General features: G+C 42.2%; 3 protein-coding genes across 4 annotated transcripts in view; 1 reads left to right on the top strand and 2 right to left on the bottom strand.

Moving 5' to 3' along the window:
* LOC127501085 (uncharacterized) overlaps positions 1-18,151 on the bottom strand; it is a 194,373-nt gene extending 176,222 nt beyond the window's left edge. Inside the window, exon 1 of the mRNA XM_051872869.1 lies at positions 15,182-18,151. Coding sequence (XP_051728829.1) covers positions 15,182-16,242 — 1,061 coding nt within the window. The 5' untranslated portion in view covers positions 16,243-18,151. The remainder of the gene's footprint in view (positions 1-15,181) is intronic.
* The window catches only part of fkbp10a (FKBP prolyl isomerase 10a), a 225,411-nt gene that overhangs the window by 13,908 nt on the left and 185,433 nt on the right, over positions 1-26,070 (bottom strand). The gene's annotated exons all lie outside the window — the stretch shown is intronic.
* LOC127501094 (cytosolic 5'-nucleotidase 3-like) overlaps positions 1-26,070 on the top strand; it is a 246,708-nt gene that overhangs the window by 101,962 nt on the left and 118,676 nt on the right. The window contains exons 8-11 of one of the 2 annotated variants that reach the window (XR_007926498.1): positions 19,521-19,555; positions 19,819-19,969; positions 20,138-20,229; positions 21,428-25,670. The exons of the other annotated variant lie outside the window; for it this stretch is intronic. The gene's annotated coding sequence lies outside the window, so the exon portion shown is untranslated. Of the gene's footprint in view, positions 1-19,520; positions 19,556-19,818; positions 19,970-20,137; positions 20,230-21,427; positions 25,671-26,070 lie in introns of those variants that run through there. 2 annotated transcript variants of the gene reach the window in all.

Raw genomic sequence — 26,070 nt, 5'->3', positions numbered from 1 at the left:
GAAATTTGTAAAGCCTTATTTAAATTGTGTCTTGCATAAATGCTTAAAGATTAGTTCTTATTTTATTCAATATACTACTATAATACAAAATGCATACATTTACTATTTGTATTAGCTGGGTTAAAAAAACAGGGATCAACAACATAAAGGCGAGTAAATACTGACTGAATTTGTATGTTTGGGTGCAATAACATTTCAGCCACTATTTTACTGTGTGTAGTTAATGCAAAACTCTTAGGTCATGGAGGGCCATTGTCCTTCAGAGTTTTTCCTATCCTAATTATACACACCTGAACAACCTAGTTAAACCAATTAATGACTAATTGAAAATGACTGACAGGTGTGTTAGAACTGAACCCTGCAGGGCAGTAGCCCTCCATGACCTGCCCTGAATATCCCTGCACGTGCTCTGTATGCATTTATAAGTCACATTATATACACAACAATAAAACTATTGTTTGAAAGTGTCTTTGTACATTACACCACACATATTCACAAAATATTCAGCACTTCATAAATATTTAATTTATGAATGTTAGCACTATATCAAAGTTATAACTTATCTAGAAGTCTATAATATATTGTGATTGCCTAGAAATGTTTGTTTTATATACCTAGTATTGTGCAAAAGTCGTAGGTCACCATTTGGTATTGTTTTAGCAATGGTATAATAAACATGTGGCAAGAATGCTTTGTACAAGTGTAAATTTACCAAATTACCTTTACACTTGAGCAACAGAAGGACCCTGGCTTTCTTAAACTTAAGTGGAAAAGGACTGGAAGCCCAAGAAAAGCCAAGAAAACTTCTGATTAGAAGTAATATGATAAGCTTCACAGAGTTTCTTGTTTGACATGTTTGTTACTGATGTTTGCCTAAACAAGCCATTTTGTACAGATTTTTTTTTTTTTTTAAATTAACATTTTTCATATTTTCAATTGTAATGTTCATATTTTCTGTTTTTATCTTAATAAAGAGAAGAAAATATGGATGGTCCTTAAAGCATTGCTAAAACAACAAAGCTGGTTGTGCCTTATGATTTTTGCACAGTACTGTATGTTTATATATATATATATATATATATATATATGTATATATAAATTTAATTCTATTTTAAAAAATTTGTATGTTCATATTACACAAACCCAAATGTTTAAATGATCAGAAGATACTTTTGTGTTATAATTTATTTTTTAGCAAGGATTTCAAGGAGGGAAAGGAAACTTTCGTCCCTTTCCTTAGTCTCCCTATCTCTCCTTTCCTCTCTTGCTCTCACTTCCCGTTGCCATCTCTCTTCTCTATCCCTTGCATCTCTTTCTTGCCTTTCCTCTCTTGCTTGTCGCTCTCGTTCTCTTCTGTCTTCCTTCTCCTCCATTTCTCTACACCGTCTCTCCTCCCTCTCAGCAGCTTCCCTCTCTCTCTCTGCTTCTCTCCTCCATCTGTCTAATTATATCTTGGAGGTCTTCTGGCCTTAATCGTTTAGCCCTCGTTGGCTCTGGGCTCATTGAGGATGAAGAACTCGCAGCAACAACTGGGCCAGATGAGGCAATAAGGGCAGGTGGAGTGATGGAGGGTCTGCCCCCAATTGCCTCATCCATGGCACTGAACCATTTCCAGGATGCTGCTGTGGGTTCTCCATCCTCAGTGCTCACACCAGTCTGTGGAGATTTCAGATCCTACAAAAATGCACAAACATAATACAAAAGCTGTCATTTTAACAGCACAATATCATTTGATTTCTGTATTAGAAGTAACAAAATGATCTTACTTTATATTTTTGTTTGAGGTTTTCCCTTTTTTTTTTTTTTTACAAATGCTGCTGTCACTCTGCCTTGCAGGTCCTGCTCAGCCACAAAAGATCTCCAGCAAATAACAGAAATCAAGAATCAGAAAAGCACTGTAAGGACTGTTTGAAATTACAATAATTGAAATAAACTACAAGTTACAATTTAAACAGACTTTTTATTGACTTCTGTAGTGTACTCACTCAAAGCCTTTGATGGCAGTATTCCGCCTTCTGGTGAAGAGGGCTTCATTAGCCGCTCTCCACCGGATAAGCAGATGTGTGTGCTCATCTGTCCCTGTAACATCCAGACAAGATTCATGTTATCTCTGTGATTTGTGTGCTCAATACTACATTTAAATTTTGAGGTAGTTGTTGATGTGTTGAGTAACTTTTTATCCAACACAAATGTTCCTCAATTTTTCAACAGAACTAATGGACAAATAAAATAGATTACTTATATTTAGTTACTTTATGGAAATTTATTTACATTACTTTCATTCATCTATTGCAAACTGTGCTGACAACAGTGAATTGTACTAAGTTACACAATAGCATGTACATCACTCAGATGTCTACTTCATATCTAGGACCTAATAGACATACTCGTATGAAATTCATATTGACAATTTTCCTACAAGATATTAAATAGACATTTAGTAATCGTATTTAAGATGTATATTACTGGAGCTCCCCTGTTAGCTAAAACGTGTTTAACAGCAAAATCACAATTATACTATACCATTTAGCATCTTTACAGTTTCAACAATTTGCTCTACTGTAATTCAACAAATGTGAATTTAAAACAAGAAACTGTGTTTTTGGTTTGTAATACTCACATTTGAAAACACCCGCATCTAACATTTCAGCCATCCTTCTTCTTCTTTTTGTTTTTCTTGCTTTACGGCGGATCGCAGACATTTAAGTGCATTATACCGCCACCTATCGCACAAAACGTATCCTTTTTTTTTTTCTTCATCTTTATATTGCATCGTCTCCCGTGGCCTCCTGGGATAGAAAAGTATCTATCGGATGAGCACTCAAAAATCTAGGCGGAAGCAGTAGGCCATCCGGGAACTTGTCGACTACTCATTAATGATTACTGAGGTTTCTGGGGATCTGAGGATCGATTGTAAACACTGCTGCGTTTGTAAAATGCAAAATGGCGATTTATATCTACACTCTCCTCTTCTTCTTCTTCCACCTCCTATATATATATATATATATATATATGTATGTATGTTTATTTATATGCATGTGTATATATATTTTATAGACATATATCATGCTCAGTTTCTGTATGCCAGCTTTTTCGGTTTGATAATGAGAGGATGTTTTAGGCTTAAAAGAACCCTAGATTCTATCCTTTCATGTAGAGAAAAAGGAGTATGAGGGATCTTCGGTCTTTGAGCCGCAGGAAGGTAAGCTGGGTCTATATTTTATGTTTTAAAATAGGACCTTGTTTTTCCAGTATAGTTTTTCTGAGCATGTAGTTAGTCAGGAGGCTGGTCCGTCTCGAACTGAGGCTCAGAGACAGGGCCAGAGGTCCAGTATGGTCGCTCGGGCACCTCCTCCTTTTTGGAACAAGGCGCAGAGATGGCTGGACTCGAGGAGGAAGAAGCAGGTTTTAAAGGAGGTGATCGATCACATACGCCAGTAGCATTGGTAATCGATTCCCTCTCGTTGCGAGGGCGACTTTATATCTGCCCTCGCCCCTTCTTCCTCTGCCTCCTGGGTTTTGGTTTCATTTAACATACTCAGGTGCTTCTTTAACAGTCAGGCTGACGGCTGGGCCTCTGTTAATAATTTTCTTTGAGTTCTAGCCTTTTTGCCCTACATTTGTTATGTGAGCTTTACCTTAATGCTGCCACAGGTTAGCACTTGTTCTCATAATAGCAGGCCTTTGACATTAATCTCTATTTAGAGAGAGTGGTGACTATTATACATATTCCCCCAGTTAGGGTATATTTGTGTCACTAAGTGCATCACCTGTTGGATTGCATACTCAGGGTAGTGTTAGAACCGCTCTTGCAGTCTGGTTTCTATTAGCTCCCTTTGGTGATCTTGACAACAGCTATATTGCAAATAATTTGGAATGTAGGCTCTTATGCTTTTAGACTCCTTCTAGTTTAGCAGCTTGTGTTTTTCAAGTGCTGTTGTTATGTGATCATAGTTTGCTTACATAAATTTACACTGCCACAGGTTTATGCTACATGTCTGTTTGAAGTAGTAGGCCTTGGTAGGCCTCCCTTAGATCATGTTGGCATTTACTGGTTCCCTGTAGTCACTTTTATCTGGGTACATTGCCTGTTGGAATGTGTAGCTATAGCTCAGGTTGTAGTTAGCTTCCAACAACTGTTACTGGGTTAGAACTGGTTCCCTGTAAGCTTGGTTCCCTTATATTCACTAGCTGGCGCCACGTGTCACTGAAATGGTAGGCCCTAGTAAGGCCTCCTTTTTAGTTTACATGTTGGTACAGTTTTGTGTTTATATGGTACAAACGAGCTGAACGCCACGTGTTGCTGAACTCGAAGGCCCCATAAGGCCTCCTTTTTAGCTGACATGTTGGCAGGATGCTTGTGAATTCCAGTACCACCATTGGCCACGCCCCACCTCTGCTTGAGTAGGCCTTAGGCAGGCCTCTCGTGGAGTATGGTGGCGGAATATGCATTCCTTCTCTCAGTATGATGCGTGAAAGGTTTTCCACTGAATGCATGGCCTGATGGTTGGTATGGTCATGGTCGCCACTAGCTGATGCCACGTGTTTACTAGGGTAGGCCCTCTGGGCCTCCTGTGTAGCATGTTGGAGTTCAGTTGTGTACTCCTCTCACTTTGAGAGGCTGACCTCCCAGGGTGAGTTTTTGTGGTAAAACCTTACTGAGGTTTGGTTTTTCTACATCTGCCTCCTTGAGTCTGGGTTTCAAACTCTAGTTGAGCTAAATAGCTACCTAGTATTTAGGTTGGTTCTATTTCTTGCTCCTAGAACCCAATGGCCACTAGACTAACACCGTATGTTTACAGGTATTAGACCCTCTGGGCCACCTTTTGAACATACTGGTGTATGTAATAGTGTACTCCTCTCGCTGAGAGTTACAAGTGTTTTCTGAGTACACTTCTGGTTGGCCAGGGCCCCAGGTGATAATTTAACCTCCTTTTGGTTCGGTTATTTGTCCTTCCTGGTGTTCGAAACACTGCCACGGGCTGACGCCACGTGTCTGCTGAGGTCATAGTCCCGTCTTTGGGGCCTTCCTTAGTGCGTGATGGCATATGTTGTATGTTATGTATGGCGTATTGTTATCTTGCTTTAACCCTCAGCGGTCTGAGGGATTCCGTTGCCCTTGAGATGTTTTGACATGCCCTGACATTTGTGCTTATTTCAGCTACGTATAACATATTATTGGCCAACAAGTAATTTTGCAAACTCTGCTACAATAATATGTGAGAAAAATGGATGTACGTGTTTGCATTTTTGAGGAAATAATGTATATGTGTGGTTATTGAAAAAACAAAAAACTTCACTGAAATACAGCCACAAAACCAATAATAAATACGTGTTCACAAGACTTTTGGGTATTGGAGGTTGTAGGGTAGAGTTTTTGCTTCAAAATGATGTAAAAATTATCCTGCCTACTTGTTCATATAAAACAATATAATGATTTAAATTTTGTAAGACACTTTTTGTCAAGAAAGAGAGTATGCGTGGAGGCGTGAATCTTCATGAATAATGCTGTGATTCACACCTCAGAAGACAAAGACCCGCATAATGAGCTCTTTCAGGTAGGAAGGTTATGTGAGGGAAAATTAATCAAAGTACAAAGTAGTTTTTTTTTTTTTTTTTTTTTTTTTTTTTAGAATATAGTTAACAATATAAATGAAACACATTTAGAATAAATGAGGGCACATTTTGAGTATACAGATTTGCCTGGAATTAAATCCTGTTCAAAGATATAAGTGAACATCACTTAGCTGGCATTCCAAGGTGTTTGGTGTTTCTTTGCACTGGAGAAAAAGATTCCTACTTCCAGTCAGTGACATACCATTATAACTGTTTCCAGCACTGATAATAACTGAGTATCAAATCAGCATATTAGAATAATTTCTGTTGCTCCATAAACTCTTTATGGGACATGTTACCATGTAGCTCTTTGTGCAAAATGAAAGAGTTGGTGAAGCAATGTCCAAGAAGTGCAGAAAAATCTTTGTACCAATTCATGGTTTTGTGCTGTGTTGTGTAGTACTGTATCAGCTGATCAGACAGGTCAACACCCCCATGTGTTTGTTGTATCTCTTGGGATCTCTTTGGAACAGGGGCTTGTACCATGAAGCTGGATTCACTGGCTAGCCAGGTAAGTTTCAGTAAGTATGGTAAGTTTCACCATAGTAACTTACGCTCCACAGCTAACCTGCTCCGGGGCAGGTTATGTTCTGGATAAGAGATCTCAAACCGAAATTGGACCAATCAGATGTGAGCAAAGCGATACTGACACATCCAACGCAATAAAGTCACGCCCCCGGTTTCACTTCCTCCAAATTAAAGGTCACTATATAGTAAAAACAAATATTTAAAGATGAAATTGTCTGGCTTTAATGATAATTAAAATTATTTTATGATTTATATAATTATTATATGATCTATATTATTACTAATCCATTGCACTCAAGCAATTTTAGTTTAACAGTTATTATTAAGCATTTAGTTTAAATGAATATTAATATATTGTTACGTACAGAAGGGGACGGAGACACAGATACGGGTTAACAGGTTTATTGAAGGTAATGCAGAGCGTGATCAGAATGCAGGTAAGTGAATGCAGATGAATGGAACATAGAGCAGAAGAGCCGGCACTGATACTTGACTGAATGTTTCTTTCAGGGAGCGTGGATACCAGGAGACGTGGGAACGAAGACACACCGGAGAAACACTGGAGACGAGGAGACACTGTGAATCACGGAGAACGCTGGAGACAGGTAAGTCGAGAGCAAGGGAGTCCAGGAGGTAAGTGAACACAGGTAAGTGTCAACTGGTGTGTCTTTTATGTGGCTGTAGTGATGAGTGTGGATTGGCGTCAGGTGAGGCTTGTTAGTATTCAGGAGAGGGAGTGCGATGTGATTGGGTGACTGTGGAGCCTGGCGTGTCTGTGACATTACCCCCCCCCTCCACGGTCCGCTCCTGAGGACCGTGGACCCCGACGTCGTGGTGGCCGACCTCTACCTCGGGGGGCAGGCTTACTGGGATGTCTGGCGTGGAAGTCGTCAAGGAGGCTGGGGTCTAGAACATCATTTCTCGGGACCCATGAGCGTTCTTCGGGACCATATCCTTCCCAGTCGACTAGGTACTCCAGGGACCCACCACGACGCCGGGAGTCCAAGATGTCTTTCACTCGATAGGCCACTCCGTCTTCTGCGATGAGTGGAGGAGGGGGATCTTCGGAATCGCCAGGCTCTGTGGAGGGAAGGACAGAGGGATGGTGAGGCTTTAAAAGTGATACGTGGAAAACTGGGTGGATGCGATACTCAGGGGGGAGTTGCAGGTGATAGGTGACGGGGTTGATCTCCCGGATGACGGTGAAGGGGCCAACGAACCTAGGACTCAGTTTCCTACAGGGCAGGCGCATCCTGATGTCCCTGGTTGACAGCCAGACCTTCTGCCCTGGTTGGTAGTTGGGTGCGTGGGAGCGTCGAAGGTCGGCTGTCAACCGGCGCCTGCGTAGGGCTCGCTGGAGTTGCAGATGTGCTGAGTCCCAGACCCTCTCGCTCTCCCGGAACCAGTAGTCCACTGCCGGAACGTCTGAGGGTTCCCCATCCCAGGGGAAGAGTGGGGGCTGGTAGCCGAGCACGCATTGGAAAGGTGTAAGGCCAGTAGTGGGTTGACGGAGGGAGTTCTGGGCGTACTCGGCCCAGCCCAGGAACTGGTTCCAGGAGTCCTGGTGGCCGTGACAGAAGGTACGTAGGAAACGGCCAATCTCCTGAATCTTCCTCTCCGTCTGCCCGTTTGTCTGGGGATGGTAACCGGAGGAGAGGCTTACGGTCACACCTAGGAGCTTGAAGAAGGCTTTCCAGACTCGGGATGTGAACTGGGTACCACGGTCCGAAACAATGTCCTCAGGTAGCCCATAATAACGAAAGACATGGTTAAATAACAGTTCTGCCGTTTCCATGGCAGTGGGGAGTCCAGATAGGGGAACTAAGCGACAGGACTTGGAAAAGCGGTCGACAATGACCAGTATACAGGTACAACCATCGGAGACAGGAAGGTCGGTGATGAAGTCCACTTCTAGGTGTGACCATGGGCGAGTGGGAACGGGCAGAGGTAGGAGTTTTCCGGAGGGAAGATGGCGTGGGCTCTTGGAGATGGCACATTCCCTGCACCCTTGTACGTACCTTCTGACGTTGGATAGCATGCTGGGCCACCAGAAGCGCTGTTTCAACAGCAAGAGGGTTTCGTTGACCCCGGGGTGGCCAGTGCCCAGTGAAGTATGCGTAGAGTGGATGAGGGGTGTGCGTCGTGACCGGGGTACATACTTCAATCCGGGGGGGCAACCCGGCGGAACGTTGGTGGAGGCATTGGTCTTGGGGAGCATTTCTTCTGACCAGGAGATGGGGCTCACGATGAGTCGTTCGGGGATGATGGGCTCTGGATCTTCGTTGTTCTCTTCGAGGCAATGGATACGGGAAAGAGCATCAGCTTTCACGTTCTTAGAACCGGGGCGGTAGGAGATGGTAAAATTGAACCTGGTGAAGAAGAGAGCCCATCTGGCCTGGCGGGGGTTGAGTCTCTTGGCATCACGTAGGTATCCTAGGTTTTTATGGTCTGTCAAGACCGTAAAGGGGTGTTTAGCTCCCTCAAGCCAGTGCCTCCACTCCTCTAGGGCGAGCTTGATGGCAAGGAGCTCGCGGTTGCCGATGTCATAGTTCATTTCCGCCGGGTTGAGTTTCCTGGAGAAGAAAGCACATGGATGGAGTTTGCTGGGATTCCCCTGCTGCTGGGATAACACCGCTCCCACTCCGGTGGTTGAAGCGTCTACTTCGACAATGAAGGGGAGTTCTGGGTCAGGGTGAACCAGGAGGGGAGCGGTCGTGAAGGCGATCTTGAGGGTCTCAAAGGCTTGGGTGGCGGCTGGGGTCCAGGACAGAGACTTGGGCTTACCACGGAGGAGGTTGGTGAGTGGACCGGTGATGGAGCTATAGTGCTGGATGAAATGACGGTAGAAGTTGGCAAATCCTAGGAATCTCTGAAGTTCTTTAATCGTGGAGGGAATGGGCCATTCCTTGACTGCGGTGACCTTCCTCTCGTCCATGCGGACGCCACTGTGGTCGATGATGTAGCCGAGAAAGTGCACGGAAGGCTGATGGAAGGTGCACTTCTCGGCTTTCAGGAAAAGGTGGTGGCTTCGCAGGCGTTGGAGGACCTCCGCAACGTGTCGGCGATGTTCGGCCAGGCTCCGGGAGTAGATCAGAATATCATCAATGTAGACCAGGACAGACCGGTGCAGGAACTCCCGGAGCACCTCATGCATGAAGTCTTGGAATACGGAGGGGGCATTGACCAGTCCATACGGCATGACGAGGTACTCATAATGGCCAGTAGGGGTCACGAAAGCTGTTTTCTACTCGTCCCCCTCACGTATTCTGATGAGGTTGTACGCGCTGCGGAGGTCCAGCTTGGTGAACACAGTGGCGCCGCGCAGATGTTCCAGGGCCGCTGGGACGAGAGGAAGGGGGTAACGGAACTTGACTGTAATTTGGTTGAGTGCTCGATAATCAATGCAGGGCCGCAAGCCTCCGTCCTTTTTAGCCACGAAGAAGAAGCTGGAAGCAGCAGGGGAAGTGGACGGATGGATGTAGCCTTGCTTGAGAGCCTCGTCGATGTACTCCTCCATGGCTTTCTCCTCCGGAATGGATAGGGAATATATTTTCCCTCTGGGCACTGGCTCACCTGGGATGAGGTCAATGGCACAGTCCCATGGCCGATGGGGAGGCAGCTTGGAGGCTTGTTTGGGACAGAAGACATCTCTGAAGTGGGAGTAATAGGCGGGGATATCCGTGGAACGGTTCTCGAGAGGGCTTTCCACAGTAGTAGCCCCAACTTGGATTTCCGGGAAATCTGGATAATTGGACGCGGGGAGTTCAGGGAAACAGTCTTGGAAACAATGGTTACCCCACTTCAGGATCTCTCCTGTCCTCCAGGAGATGGTGGGGTTGTGCTGCTCAAGCCATGGGCGCCCTAGGATCACGTCAGTTGTAGACTCCTCCAGAACCAGCAGCTGAATTTCTTCTGTGTGGAGCACTCCCACCTGGAGACGGAGGGGTCCCACGCTGTAACGCACTTTCCGTAGTGGTTTTCCTGTTATCGCGTGGACTTGGTAGATCTTCGGCGTGGGAGTGGTTTTGAGATGCAGCTGGCGACAGAGGGCTCCGGAGATTAAGTTTCCAGCTGACCCAGAATCGAGGAGCGCACAGGCTGAAAAACAAAGTTCGGCGGCAGTAAGTGTTACTTCAATTGTGAGTGGTTTCATTCTATTCAGAGCTGGCAGAATGGCACTCACCAAAGGCCGAGCAGGACGTAGGGGGCATTCGGCGATGTAATGCCCGGCACCACCACAATACAGGCAGAGATTCTGGGTCAGCCTCCTCTGTCGCTCAGCCGCTGAAAGACGTGAGTGCTCTATTTGCATGTTGTCATTGGCTGGTTCTGGAGGGCTGACGGACTCTGGCTGGCGGGAAAAGGAGGGGAATAATGGCTGGCCCTGGTGCTCTTCTAAGCACAGCTGCATACGAGTGGCGAATCTGATGGATAGTTGAATGAATTTCTCGAGCCCGATGGAATCCTCGTATGCAGCGAGATGCAACAGCACACGTGGATCGAGGCCCTGACGATACGTCGTGATGAGGGCCTGCTCATTCCAGCCACTTGCAGCAGCGAGAGTACGAAACTGGAGGGCATAATCAGACACAGTTAGTGCACCTTGTTTTAAATTGCATAATCTCTCACCAATCGACGAGTCCCAGGCGGGTTTGCCAAAAACTTCCTTGAAATGAGTTGTGAAACTTGACAAGGATGATACTACAGGGTTGTTTAAATTCCAAAGAGGTTCAGCCCATCGCAGTGCTTTTCCGTGGAGTTGAGAGATTATGAAAGCCACCTTAGAACGATCGTCGGGGTACAGGTGCGGTTGCATCTCCAGGACCAGCGAACATTGCAGGAGAAAACCGTTGCAATCCTCCGCCAGACCAGAGAAGGGCGCCGGTTTGGCCATGGGACTGGCGACCACGGGAGGTGAAGGAGCTGCGGCGGTGGATGCGGAAGTGTTCGCTGGTGTTGTTGCCGTGGAGGTGCTGGCGAAAGTGCGACGAAGAGCAGTGACCAACTCTTGAATGGGATCCGGGGCGCTCATGCTGTTACCTGAGCGGTGTCGGTCCGGTCTTCTGTTACGTACAGAAGGGGACGGAGACACAGATACGGGTTAACAGGTTTATTGAAGGTAATGCAGAGCGTGATCAGAATGCAGGTAAGTGAATGCAGATGAATGGAACATAGAGCAGAAGAGCCGGCACTGATACTTGACTGAATGTTTCTTTCAGGGAGCGTGGATACCAGGAGACGTGGGAACGAAGCCACACCGCAGAAACACTGGAGACGAGGAGACACTGGGAATCACGGAGAACGCTGGAGACAGGTAAGTCGAGAGCAAGGGAGTCCAGGAGGTAAGTGAACACAGGTAAGTGTCAATGAGACCGGACAGTGACTGTGTGAACTGGTGTGTCTTTTATGTGGCTGTAGTGATGAGTGTGGATTGGCGTCAGGTGAGGCTTGTTAGTATTCAGGAGAGGGAGTGCGATGTGATTGGGTGACTGTGGAGCCTGGCGTGTCTGTGACATATATACAGATCATATGTAATATAAATAAGCTGTAGAATCAATAGATAACTCTTTAAAAATGACTACATGTGACCTTACATGTTTGAGTCTATATTGCTAAATATTATCAAGCAACTATATAAACTAACTTCACAAGTTTCACTTGCACTGATAGAGCAAGATCATTTCTTTTATTTTTCCTCTTTCATGGACATTTTTTTAGTGTAAATGCATTTAAATTCTTCATTTTCTTCAATATCTTAACCTTCAGCAAAAGAGTTTTGAATCACACTGGCTCTCTCGCAAGAAGTGAATCAGAGTTTCTCTCTGTTGCAAGGCATGTGATTGGCTGTTCACCACTGATGTCACGCATTCATGTGCACGCGCTCCACAAACTCAGGATCAAAGCCTGAGTTGACAGAGAAAGTTGATGATCAGCATCATGGTACCAACAAAGCCGGATTGGAGTGGTTTGGTTTTGTCAACTCGAAACGAATCCTATAACCCTGAGTTTGTTCAACTACCATCATGATACAGGCCCCAGGTGTTTGGACATTTTCATTGTCACATCTGTGTAAAAAAAAAAAAAAAAAAGCATGAGCATGCTGATAACACTATCAACTATGGCCATGCATAACAAAGACAGCAGTTATTGTTATGTCATACAAGAACATATACTTTTGTATTATGATGATGTAGACCACATGTATGATAAACTAACCAAAACTGGGTGAAATATATTATGAATATGTTTAGAGAGTATCACATTACAAGCATTTACACTTGAGCATTTATACACAAACATTTTATAAGTGACATTGTAAGGCAATTTTGTCAAAAGCTAGCCAAAACTAGCTGAAATATAGTCTGAAACCTCACCATGCACAACAAAGACAACAGTTTCTGTAATGCCATACATGTACATATACATTTTGAATTAAGATGATGTTTACAGTTACATCTGTAAAATATTACTGTGCACTTGCTCATGTCAAGTCAAGTCACCTTTATTTATATAGCGCTTTTTACAATGTAGATTGTGTCAAAGCAGCTTTACATTGATAACTGGTACATTGTTTGGCTGCACAGCAGCTCTTAAAGAATAGTGTCAATGCAGGCAGATCAAAGCACTGTTGAATATCAAATGTCAAGTCAAATGTCAAGTGTCCCCAACTAAGCAAGCCAGAGGCGACAGCGGCAAGGAACCCAAACTCCATCAGGTGACATTAGGTGGCAGACAAGTGGCAAATTGGTGTTAAAATGGAGAGAAAAAAAAACCTTGGGAGAAACCAGGCTTAGTCGGGGTGCCAGTTCTCCTCTGGCCAACAGTGCTTTGTTACAATTCAGGTTGCTATCATAAGTCCAATAGGATCGCAACATTAAAAGTATTTATTTCAGTTCCATCCAATTGAGGATCGTATTGAGGATCACGCCGGTATGGACGGTTGTTGAGGAACTGTGTTGTGGCTGTCGTGTCGATGAGGCCCTCACAGTGGATGATCTAGTTGACTCAATCTCTGCTGATACGTCAGGGCTGCGTTGTGGTCGTGTCAAGGTGCAGGTCCTTGGTCTCACCTGGATACGGCCCGGATCCGGTTGACTACGGTGAACCTCGGGATAAACAGAAAGACTAATATTAGCGTAGATGCCATTCTTCTTCTGATGTAACGAGTACATCAGGTGTTATAGGAAGTGTTCCCGGTTCCGGCTGACCTAATTTATGCAGCCTAATAATCCTTTAACGGATTTGAAAATATAAATTGGTAATGTGTTATGTGTATGCCAGGTTAAAGAGATGCGTTTTTAGTCTAGATTTAAACTGACAGAGTGTGTCTGCTTCCCGAACAATGCTAGGAAGATTGTTCCAGAGTTTAGGTGCCAAATAGGAGAAGGATCTACCACCTGCAGTTGATTTTGATATTCTAGGTATTATCAGCTGGCCTGAATTCTGAGATCGCAATAGACGTGAAGGACTATAATGAATTAGGAGCTCGCTCAGGTACTGGGGAGCTAAACCATTTAGTGCTTTGTAAGTAATTAGCAAGATTTTAAAATCTATACGATGTTTAACAGGAAGCCAATGCAGTGTTGACAGAACTGGGCTAATATGGTCATACTTCCTGGTTCTAGTAAGAACTCTAGCTGCTGCATTTTGTACGAGCTGTAGTTTATTTATCAGGCGAGCAGAACAACCACCCAGTAGAGCGTTACAGTAATCTAGCCTTGAGGTCATGAACGCATGAACTAACTGTTCTGCATTTTTCATTGAGAGCATATGTCGTAGTTTAGATATATTTTTAAGATGGAAGAATGCGGTTTTACAGATGCTAGTAACATGGCCTTCAAATGAAAGATTGGTATCAAAGAGCACACCCAGGTTCCTAACTGACGACGAAGACTTAACAGAGCAGCCATCAAGTGTTAGACAATATTCTAGGTTATTACGTGAAGAAGTTTTTGGTCCAAAAAATAGAATCTCTGTTTTTTCTGAATTTAGTAGTAGGAAATTACTGGTCATCCAATTTTTTATATCAGCTATGCATTCCGTTAATTTTGTGAATTGGTAAGTTTCGTCAGGGCGCGAAGAAATATAGAGCTGAGTATCATCAGCGTAACAGTGAAAACTAACGCCATGCTTCCTAATGATATCTCCCAAGGGTAGCATGTACAGAGTGAACAGCAATGGTCCTAGTACTGAGCCTTGTGGTACTCCATATTGAACTTGTGATCGATATGACATGTCTTCGTTTACTACTACAAACTGATAACGGTCAGATAAGTATGATTTGAACCATGACAATGCAATTCCACTAATGCCAACATAATTTTCGAGTCTATTTAAAAGAATATTGTGATCAATAGTGTCAAATGCAGCACTAAGATCCAGTAACACTAATAGAGAGATACAACCACGATCTGATGATAAGAGCAAATCATTAGTAACTCTAATGAGAGCAGTCTCAGTACTATGGTACGGTCTAAATCCTGACTGGAAATCCTCACAGATACCATTTCTTTCTAAAAAGGAACATAGTTGTGATGATACTGCCTTTTCTAGTATTTTTGACAGAAAAGTGAGATTTGAGATCGGCCTGTAATTGACTAATTCTCTAGGATCAAGTTGTGTTTTTTTAATAAGAGGTTTAATAATAGCCAGCTTAAAAGTTTTTGGTACGTATCCTAATGATGAAGATGAATTGACGATATTGAGAAGAGGATCTATGACCTCTGGAAGCATTTCTTTCAATAGCTTAGTCGGTATAGGGTCTAACATACATGTTGTTGATTTTGATGATTTAACAAGTTTAGACAATTCTTCCTCTCCTAAAGCAGTAAATGAATTGAATTTTTCCTCAGGGACACTACAATGCACTATCTGACACGATACTGTAGTAGACGGTTGCATGGTTATTATTTTTTCTCTAATATTATCAATCTTGCAAGTAAAGAAGTTCATAAAGTCATTACTGCTGTGCTCTTTGGAAACATCAGAAGCTGAAGCTTTATTTCTTGTTAATTTAGCCACTGTATCAAATAAGTACCTAGGGTTGTGTTTATTTTCTTCTAAGAGTTTTGAAAAATAGGCAGATCTAGCAGATTTTAAGGCCTTTCTGTACTCAATCATTCTCTCTCTCCACGAAATACGAAATACTTCTAGTTTTGATTTCTTCCAGCTGCGCTCCATTTTTCTGGCTGCTAACTTTAGGGCCCGAGTGTGCTCATTGTACCATGGCATTGGATTAATTTCCTTAATCTTTTTTAAACGCAAAGGAGCAACTGAGTCTAATGTGCTGGAAAAGACAGAGGCAATAGTTTCTGTTGCAACATCGAGGTCTTCTAAGCTGTCTGGTATGCTAAGGCGATGAAAATGATCAGGAAGATTATTTATAAAGCAATCTTTAGTGGTAGAAGTGATGGTTCTACCATATTTATGGCATGGAGGCAGTTTAGCCGCCTTGACTAAATGTAGTATACACGAGACTAGATAATGATCTGAGATGTCGTCACTCTGCTGCAGAATTTCAACAGCATCGATATTGATTCCATGTGACAATATTAGATCTAAAGTATGATTACGACAATGAGTGGGTCCTGACACATGTTGTCTAACACCAATAGAGTTTAGAAGATCTGCAAATGCCAATCCTAATGCGTCTTTTTTATTATCTACATAGATATTAAAATCACCAACAACAAGGACTTTATCTGCAGCTAGTACTAACTCTGATAGAAAGTCAGCAAATTCTTTGATAAAGTCTGTATTGTGTCCTGGTGGCCTGTATACAGTAGCCAGCACAAATGTCAACTTACATAATGTTACGTAAAGTACCATAGTTTCGAAGGAATTATATTTGAACTTCTGACTAATACTGTAAATATTACTATAGATTACAGCAACACCTCCCCCTTTGCCTTTCTGACGGGCATTGTGTCGATAATCATAACCTTGAGGACTAGACTCATTTAAAGTAATGTAATCGTCCGGTTTTAGCCAAGTTTCTGTCAAACACAGCACATCTAGATTATTATCTTTGATAATATCATTAACAATAAGTGATTTTGAAGAAAGGGATCTAATATTTAACAACCCGAGTTTTATCATTTGTTTAGCATTATTATCTCTATTTTTTATTTGTTGAACATCAATTGAATTTTTACCATTAAATGGGTTTGGAAGTTTTTTGTTTTTACTAATTCGGGGTACAGACACAGTCTCTATTTGAAAATATCTAGGTGTAAGAGTTTCTATGTGTTGGGAGTTATCTGAATTTTCTGACTTCTGTAACGTGAGGCAGCTAGCAGACGGTCGGTTTAGCCAGTCTGTCTGCTTTCTGACCTGGGCCCCAGTTTGTCATGTTTCAGCTCTAAGACTATGTGCCATATTACTAGAGAGAAGAGCAGCACCATCCCGGGAGGGATGAATACCATCTCTTTTTAACAGGTCAGGTCTGCCCCAAAAACTTTTCCAATTGTCTATGAAACCTATATTATTTTGCGGACACCACTTAGACAGCCAGCCATTGAGTGATGATAATCTGCTAACTATCTCATCACTCCGACGAACAGGAAGGGGGCCAGAGCAAATTACTTCTCCTGACATTGTACTTGCGAGTTCACACACCTCTTTAATGTTAATTTTAGTGATCTCCGACTGGCGAAGTCGAACATCATTAGTGCCGACGTGAATAATAATCTTAGAGTATTTACGATTAGCATTAGCCAGCACTTTTAAATTTGCTTTGATGTCAGGTGCTCTGGCTCCCGGCAAACATGTGACTATGGTGGCTGGTGTCTCTATTTTCACGTTCCGTGTAATAGAATCGCCAATAACTAGGGCACTTTCAGCAGGATTCTCAGTGGGTGTATCACTGAGTGGGGAGAACCTGTTTGATGTTCTTATTGGAACGGAAGCCTCACCGTTACCCAAGTGCCCTGCTGCGCGGGCTCTACAGCCGGAACCGAACGATGTACAGAGTTCACTAAGCTAGTCGCATCCAAAACAGTATCTGAAGCCCTTGCATTCTTACTATCCTCGATTAAAGTTTGGATGTGTGTCTCTAATTCTGAGATTTAAAGAGTTAAAGAGTAAAAAGGTTCTTTTACCGAGTACACTGCTCATTGGATTGTGTTAGGTGGACTGTTATGTGGCACTTTACAGTCTCATTTGCTGTTACTGAAGTCTTGCTGGGAGCAAGAAATATGACAGGTGCTCTTTCGTATGTGAGTCTTGCTTCATATAGAGCTACTATCATAATGTAGGCCTCCATGATTATGTGCCCACAGTATGGTCTGCCTGTTAGGTTGAGCTCTGTACTTCCCTGCTAGGGTTGTCTATGTAATAGTGCTTAGCTCCCTAAGCTGGTCATTGGCTGAAGGCTTCTATAAGGCCTTCCGTTAAGGATCAGCCCTAGGCTGGTTTGTGCTCCCCTGTATCAGGGTTTCTAGTGCACAGCCTCCTCAGTGCAAATAATCAAGCGCTGAGTAGATCCTAGGATGAGCGGATCATACTCCCCTCAATATGAGGGTTCATAGCATTCAGCTGAGTTCTGCTCTCCAGGATGCCCGTCTCTATGCATGGGTTTGAGTTGCTTACTGCCTTTTGCAGTTGCTCTTACTTGCTGTCTTCTCTGAAGAATGCGTTTGTTGAGACGCTGTATTCAGACAGGGTTGGCCAAGACTGAGTTGGTCCTATGTCAGATTAGGTCAGCCTCCCTGGTGGCATTGGGGTGACTATGTCCCCCTTCTAGTGACTGGCCGGGGTTCCCTTCGGTTCCTTGGCCACATTCCCTTAAAGGGACCTTCTTTCTGCGGAAGATTTGGTCCCAGAAGCCTTGGAGCAGCCTTGGTAGGCTTTCTGCGGAAGGCCTCTTTGAGGTTTAGCTTGGGTTGTTGGCCGTAGGGAATGCTGTCACTGAAGAATTTGTTTACATAAATTTACATCTGAATAATGAAAAGATCTGAAAAGAATCAATAGTGGTGTGATAGATGTGTAGATGTATCAGTTCCCTTTCAAAAGGGAACTCCTCACTACGTTTGAAACGATTATGGGGAACGTCATCACGTGAACCGGTGTCTGAAAGCAATATCAACTCTCACCAATCCTATTGGCCGGCGAAAGCCTATGACGTCATCATATACACGAACCGGAAGTATAAAAGGAGCGCCTAGAGAAGCAGTCAGTATCTTTTTGTCTTCAGGGACTGTTTTGTCTGAATGCGATTCTTTGAATCTGGTAAGAATAATTACTATGTCTAACAAACATTGCAGGAAGTGTGTAGATCCATGTCCCAGGTTTCTGACACCCGATGACACACACAATCTGTGCATTTTCTTTCTGGGAGAAGAGCATGCACAGACAGTGCTTGAGGGCGCTGTCTGTGTAAACTGCGAGCGTCTGCCTATTAAGACGCTCCAATCTCGTCTGGCCCTCTTCTCGAGGGAAGAGGGGCCGGCATCTGTGCCTGGTGGTTCTGGTCCCGCCCATGCTGAGGCAAACCCCAGTGGCTGACGAGGGTGAGCTGCTGGATGATGATGATGTCCTCTCGTTGACATCATCTGATCCAGCAGCGAGTGCTCTTCTGGCTTTAAGCCCAAGAGAGCAGGAGATGGTTGTTGAAGAGGAACACTGTAAAATGTAACTGATGATCTTACTAATAAAATTAAGTGATTTTAACTTATTTTGAGTAAGTTTGTTGACCTTACTGAGTTTAACTAAGTAACGACAACTTTTTAGAACTGAAAGATATTAAACTCAATAGATTCAATTATCCTCTACTTAAAATGAGTAGTACGAAATTTTTTTGAGTGGTCATGCGCAGTTCTACCTGTAGGTGGAGTCAATTTGCAACGTATTCTGAGGGGAGAAGCACATGGTGCTTGTTTGTCATATTGTAAAATTTCTGAATTGTTTAATATACATTAATCGATAGTGTAATATAATCAGATTAAACAATTTACACAGTGACACTGGGTGTGATGTTATATTATTGAAATTGTTGAGTGTGTTTGATTGTGCTAATCGAAATTAGCAGTTAGCATTTGCCAGTTACTGGTCTTTGGCTGCATGTTTTGAATAAAAGAACGTTTTTTATGTTTTAGATATTTTTATTATGTGTACAATGTAGACTGGGGAAAACTTTACTAATTACTCTACTGCTTTATATTTGGATGCTAGTTTAGGTGTGTTGTACAGGGATGTTATAATTTGTTTGTTTGTTTTTTTATTTTAGATTTCTTAAGATTAAAATGTTTGAAGACTACACAATGGTTCATAATTAATATTTAAATCTATATAGTAAGAATTATTTTCTTAATTTTCAGAGCTTGTTTTGTGGAACGAGACATGTAGATTAATATAAGGCTATTTTTCTTCATTTGCAGGATCTGTTTTGTGGAATGAGATATGCATTGGAAATGTAAGTAGCCTGCTGTATTTTTCCTTTGAAAATAGAGCTCCACTACTCTAGCAATGTCGCTTAAAACATGGAAGCTGCACCAGAACTAGTTTAATTCCATGCCTTCACACTGACTGTTTGTGTTCATTCAAGTTATTTAATTAATTGAAGGGGTATTTAACAAGAAATCAGTCTAAACATGTTGATACAAAGTAAACAAGTATGCCTTGAACACACTAACTGTGAACCCAATGTACATTTAACTTTTATTTTCCCTGTCACAGATCAATGCAGAGTTCAATCACATCACAATCAGAAGCCTCAATCAAGCATTCTTCTCAGTGCTTAATCAACTTGCAGCTTGATTTCTGGAAATTTGTGCAACAAAGAAAGTGGCAGTTGAAGAGACAGTTTCTTGCGCAAATTAAATCTATGGTAAGCTTGTCAATGCTTCTTTCTTAATCAAAATTCTGTTACTGTATTAGCTCAATTTTATATTTCATTCAATGTTGTAACATTTATCAGGACACTAATGTCACTGATTTTTTTATACTAGATTTTTTCGCTCATTTGATATTTCAGTCTAATTTTTTTTTTTCACAGCACTGTCATCACTGCTAAGTGCACAGTTCTTCATGGCCTTCCTCTTATTCTTGGAGAAGAAACCTCTGATTTTTTTTAAACAGTGCTGACAGGTAACGTTCTCTGTGTTTTAATTATAAACTATGATTCCCCACACATACATTACATATAGGCATTCAACATGCTTCATTTAACTCTTATCTTGGATCAGACATTCAAACTCTGCATTTGTTTCATTTCTTTTTTTCTTTTCCTTTTTTTTTTATCCAGCATTTTGTTAAATGCAAGTTCTGTCATCATTATACAGTTATTTTTTTATTTTTATTTTGTCTATCTTCCAGACAATACTTTAAAGGGTTAGTTCACCCAAAGATGAAGTTTCTGTCATTAATTACTCAGCTTTATGTCGTTCCACACCCATAAGACCTTCGTTCATCTTCAGAACACAAATTAAGATATTTTTGATGAAATATGAGAGGTATATGACTCGTCCATAGACAGCAATATAATCATCACTTTCAAGGTCCAGAAAGGTACTAAAGACATTGTTAAAATAGTCCATGCGACTGCAGTGGTTCAACCTTAATGTTATAAAGCAGCAAGAATACTTTTTGTGCACAAAAACAAAACAAAAATAATGACTTTATTCAACAATTTCTTTTCTTCCATTTCATTCTCCTACGCTGTTTACGTTCAGTGCTTCCAGGTTCTACGTCAGAATTCTGGCTCAGTATTGGCTGACGCTGTTCACGTGAGCAGCATGATGCGTGTGTGATGCTGATGCAGGAGCCAGCCAATACTGAGCCGGCATTCTGACGTAGAACACGGAAGCTGTGGACTGTGTTTACTACGTCAACAGAGTAGGAGACTGACAGGGAAGAGAAGAGATTGTTGAATAAAGTCGTTATTTTTGTTTTGTTTTTGCGCACAAAAAGTATTCTCGTTGCTTCACAACATTAAGGTTGAACCACTGCAGTCACATGGACTATTTTAACAATGTCTTTATTACCTTTCTGGACCTTGAAAGTGGTAATTAAATTGCTGTCTATGGAGGGGTCAGAGAGCTCTCGAATTTCATCAAAATTATCTTAATTTGTGTTCCGAAGATGAACGAAGGTCTTACAGGTGTGGAACGACATGAGGGTGAGTAATTAATGACAGAAATTTTTATTTTTGGGTGAACTAACCCTTTAACAACCATAATTAATCTCTGTTAGTTGTATGTAGACCTGGTACTTTGTAATATGTACATTTGTGATTTTAATTTGTAATGTAACCAGAATTGTGATATTGCTGTTCCCTTTTTATTAGGACTGTGATTGTGACACACCCTTCTTGGGGATTCTGACCGTGATAACAGAAAACAGCCAGGATTCTTCCTCCACAAGAACTACATTTGGAGTCTTCATGCACAGCATTATTCTAGACTGAGCCATTGTCATGGATGAACTTGAAAACCTTCCAGGTGCCATGTGACTAATTTTTGGGCTGATATGTGCCAAATTTGGAGTTTTTCTTTCCCTTGGACACAATTCTCTGAAACCAAAACTACATTCACTTAAAACCCTTCTGTCGATGTAAGCAAAGGCTGTTTGAGATCGTTAAAGGCTTAGTTCACCCAAAAATGTAAATTCTGTCATCAGTTTTTTACTGTCATGTTGTTTGACTTTGGTTAGTCTTTCAAACACAAATTTAGATATTTTTAAAGAAAACAGGAACCCGTACTCAGCTCATATTCACCGACATCAGTGAGCTAATTTTGAGGGAATGAGCCGGTATGGGTATGTGTCGATGCCCCCTATTGACGAGATGTTTGCTAACTATCTTGTCACAGGGCGGGCACAGACATTGAAAGCTCCGGTCCTGCCTTCTAAGCTCCTTAAGATGACATCTTGCTTGAATGGCAGGGCATATACGGCAGCGGGTCAGACTGGTGCTGCCTTACACACGATGGCAGTGTTACAGGCTTACCAGGCTGGGACTCTAGGAAGAAGAAGATTTGAGGGAGGTAATCAATTACAGATGCCAGCAGCGTCGGTGATTGATTTCCTCTCCATGAGGGTAGTTACATCTACCCTCTCCTTTCTTCTTCCACCTCCTGAGTAAAGACATTTTTTACCCAGGCGCTTCTTACAGATCAGGCTGAGGGCTGGGCACATGATAAATATTTTCTGATTGGCTCGCCTTTTGGCTTGATAGTGAAGGGGCTCTTTCAGGCTTGAAAGAACCATAGATTCCATCTTTCTATGATGGTGAGTCTCCGTTCTTCGAGCCGCAGGGAGTAAGCTTGGTCTATATTTATATATTTAAATATATTGACCTTAGTTTTCCTGTATAGTTTTTTCCTGGGTGTGTAAAAAGAAATAGAAGGGGAAAATTAGGGCCCTGAAGTTCTCATTAGGTTGATTATCTTAGTGTTGGCTATATGGCCACCTTTACAGCTACCATATGGTAGAGTAGCTTTTCTCCTCTGGTCATAGCTACAGTTTGTATTAGAGATTGGCACTCTTTACTTCAGATAGATCTATGTTAAGCGTTGGCCTTCGGGGCCGCCTGACATTGTTTGGCTTGGGTTGAGCATTGCTCCTCTGAGCTCTTGCTTATAGAGTTTATTTCAGAGTTGCCTCCTCTCTATTGAGAGTTTTAGAGGATGAGTTTAAGCCCCAGGCAGATCTATGCTTATGTGTGGCCCTATAGGCACACAGTTATTGCTGGCCTAGGCTAGAACTAGGGTTTAGGTGATATATTGAAGCATTTCACTTTTTTTTTACCCCTTTTTACTACCCCTGTCAGGAGAGTGTAGTTTTCCTAGTTCTGGCCTCCTCTTATCAGAGTTGTTAGGCCAAGGCCCATTACCCCTTTGGTGTAGGTGCAAGATAGATAGCAGCTAAGGTAGCAGACTATTGCTAAGTCTCCCTGGTGCCATTGTCTCAGGTGGTAGGCTCCTTATCACTGTGTGAATAAGAAAATGCTAGTGTTGCTGTGGCCCCACTTTTCTAGAGCTTTTCATTCTATACTTTGTTTAGTCTTTTCCCCTGAACCCCTTATATTAAGATTCAAGCTTGAGTGAAACAGTGTTAGCTTTCTTTAAGCTCCTGTTCCCTAGGGTTCAGTACAGATGTCTCTATCTTTGGTGAAAAGCCCCCACCATTGAGATTCACAATTTCAGGGTAGTATGAATGAGAAGTGAAGCATTCCCCTGTTTCTCAGGGTTGTTAATGCTCTAGTTCTATTTTGCCCTACACAATGTGAGCCCAGTAACTCCATTGCTGCCACAGGTTAGCACCTGTTTTCTGTAGTAGTAGGCTTTGTTCTGGCCTCCTACAGAGCATGGTGACTAAGTTTGTACTCCCCTTGCTAATAAGGGTAAGAAGTGTTTTTTACTGAGTATATGGCCTGTTGGAATGCATAACTCAGGTTGAGTTTGTTTAGTGAACCTAACTATTCAGTTTGGTTCTTATGTAGCTCCCTTTAGAGTTTGAACACCACCACAAGATGTTGATTGTGTTGTTTGGAGTAGAAGGCTTTGTTTTGGGCCTCCTTCAGAGCACAACAGCTTGTTGTATCACAAGTTTTGTTGGTAGATGTTTAGCCAGAGTTTTGCTCACTTAGCACTGCCACAGGTTTATGCCCTTGATCATTTGAAGTAGTAGGCCGGTTTTGGCCTCCTTCAGAAGCATGGCAGCATATATTCTTTGTGCTCCCCTTTCTGTAAGGGTAAAAAGTGTTTTTACTGAGTACATTGCCTGTTGGAATGTGTAGATTTTAAGCTCAGGTTGAGATAAGCTAGGTAACCTCATTTGATAGTTTGGTTCTCAGTTTAGGCTCCCTTAGAGCTTAGACACTGCCACTGGCTGACACCTGTGTCTTTCTGGAGTGGTAGGCCCTGTTTGGGCCTCTTTCAGAGCATGTTGGCATAGTTTGTACTCCTCTTGCTTAAAGAGTAAAAAGTGTTTTACTGAGTACATTGCCTGATGGAATTAAGCTCAGGTTGAGCTAGATAATTAACCTCACTGGATAGTTTGGTTCTCATATATGGCTCCCTTAGAGCTTAGACACTGCCACTAGCTGACACCACCTGTCTTTCTGGAGTCGCAGACCCTGTTTGGGCCTCCTTCAAGAACATGATGGCGTAGGTTTGTACTCCTCTTGCTTAAAGAGTAAAAAGTGTTTTTACTGAGTACATTGCCTGGTGGAATGTGTGGATTAAATTAGCTCAGGTCGAGTTAAATTAGTTAACCTCACTGGATAGTTTGGTTCTCAGATTTGGCTTCCTTAGAGCTTAGACACTGCCACTGGCTGACGCCTGTGTCTTTCTGGAATAGTAGGCCCTGTTCGGGCCTCTTTCAGAGCAGAGTGGCGTAGTTTTGTACTCCTCTTGCTTTGAGAGTAAAAAGTGTTTTTACTGAGTACATTGCCTGTTAGAATCTGTTGAATTAGAATTAAGCTCAGGTTGAGTTATATATTTAACCTCACTGAAGAGTTTGGTTATCATATTGGCTCCCTTAGAGCTTAGACACTGCCACGAGCTGACGCCACGTGTCTTTCTGGAGTTGTAGGCCCTCTTTTGGGCCTCCTTCAGAGCATGATGGCATAAGTTTGGCTCCTCTTGCTTGAAGAGTAAAAAGTGTTTTTACTGAGTACACTGCTTGTCGGAATGTGTTGAGGTAGACTGTGATGTGGGCACTCTACAGCCTTATCTGCTAGTTTAACTCGGTTTCAATCTGAACGAGTTCCCATGTTGGTGGGATCTTGCTTTATCAGCAAGAGAGCTGCTTTAGGTGTGTGGCCTTCACAGGCCGCCCTTTAAGCTTTGAGCGGCCTTGGTAGGCCTTCTGTGGAAGGCCTCTTTGAGGCTTATAGCTTGAGCGGTTGGCCATAGGGAATGCTATCACTGACAGCCTATGTATGACCCATAGGGGGAGTGGTTCTGGCATTTCAGTTGAAATTGCTAGTTCTGACGTTTGTCTAGCCATCTTTGTTATGCACTCCCCTCAAACATGGCGGCGTGGGTATATCGTTCCCCATTTGCATATCAAATGCAGTGTAGTTTCCTTTTTAAAGGGAACGTCTCAGGTTACGTATGTAACCATGGTTCCCTGAGAACAGGGAACGAGACACTGCGTTACCTGCCATGCATTGGGGCTGCCTGCTGAACAGTCCCTTCAGACGTTAAGGTACTGACTGCTTCTCTAGGTGCTCCTTTTATACTTCCGGGTCGCGTCTATGATGACGTCATAGGCTGTCGCCGGCCAATAGGATTGGTGAGAGTTGATATTGCTTTCAGACACCGGTTCACGTGATGACGTTCCCCATATGTGTTTCAAACGCAGTGTCTCGTTCACTGTTCTCAGGGAACCATGGTTACATATGTAACCTGAGACGTTTTGTGTTTCTTCAGTTTGAAGTTGAGAATATTTAATTAAACTTCTTATTAAATTTTGTTCTAAAACTGTTCTACTGTTAACTTGTACAGTATTTTAAATGTTAAATGTATTTCATTTAAAATTTGTACTGTATTCACAACTGAATTATTAAATTTTGTTTTATATAGTATTTGTATAGAAGTTGTATTTTGTCTTCCAAAATAAAACTGTTAATTTAGAATATTGAGCATGCTTTAACACTCTATTGAAGGTTTTTATTGTAGTCTGTAAAATAATGGTGATTCTCTGCAGAACTTTTAGTACTGTCACTTTATTGAAGGTGTTTGATCATAATAATATAGGAAAAATCTGTAAAATAACTGTTTCTCTGCAGAACTTTTAGAACTTTTAGATTTTAGAAAAATCTGTAAAATAACAGTTTTACACTCAAAAAAAAAAATAAAAAATGGTAAATGACTGGCAGCTACAGGAACATGTGACAAATGAAAACAAACCGAAAGTCCTTAAACTGAAACTAAACAGACTGTGACAGATTAAGATATTTTACTTTAATTTTACGGTTTTTGT

The sequence above is a fragment of the Ctenopharyngodon idella genome, chromosome 19 (genome assembly GCF_019924925.1).
Source record: "Ctenopharyngodon idella isolate HZGC_01 chromosome 19, HZGC01, whole genome shotgun sequence".
Taxonomy (NCBI): Eukaryota; Metazoa; Chordata; class Actinopteri; order Cypriniformes; family Xenocyprididae; genus Ctenopharyngodon; species Ctenopharyngodon idella.
This window is presented reverse-complemented; position numbering and strand designations above follow the sequence as displayed.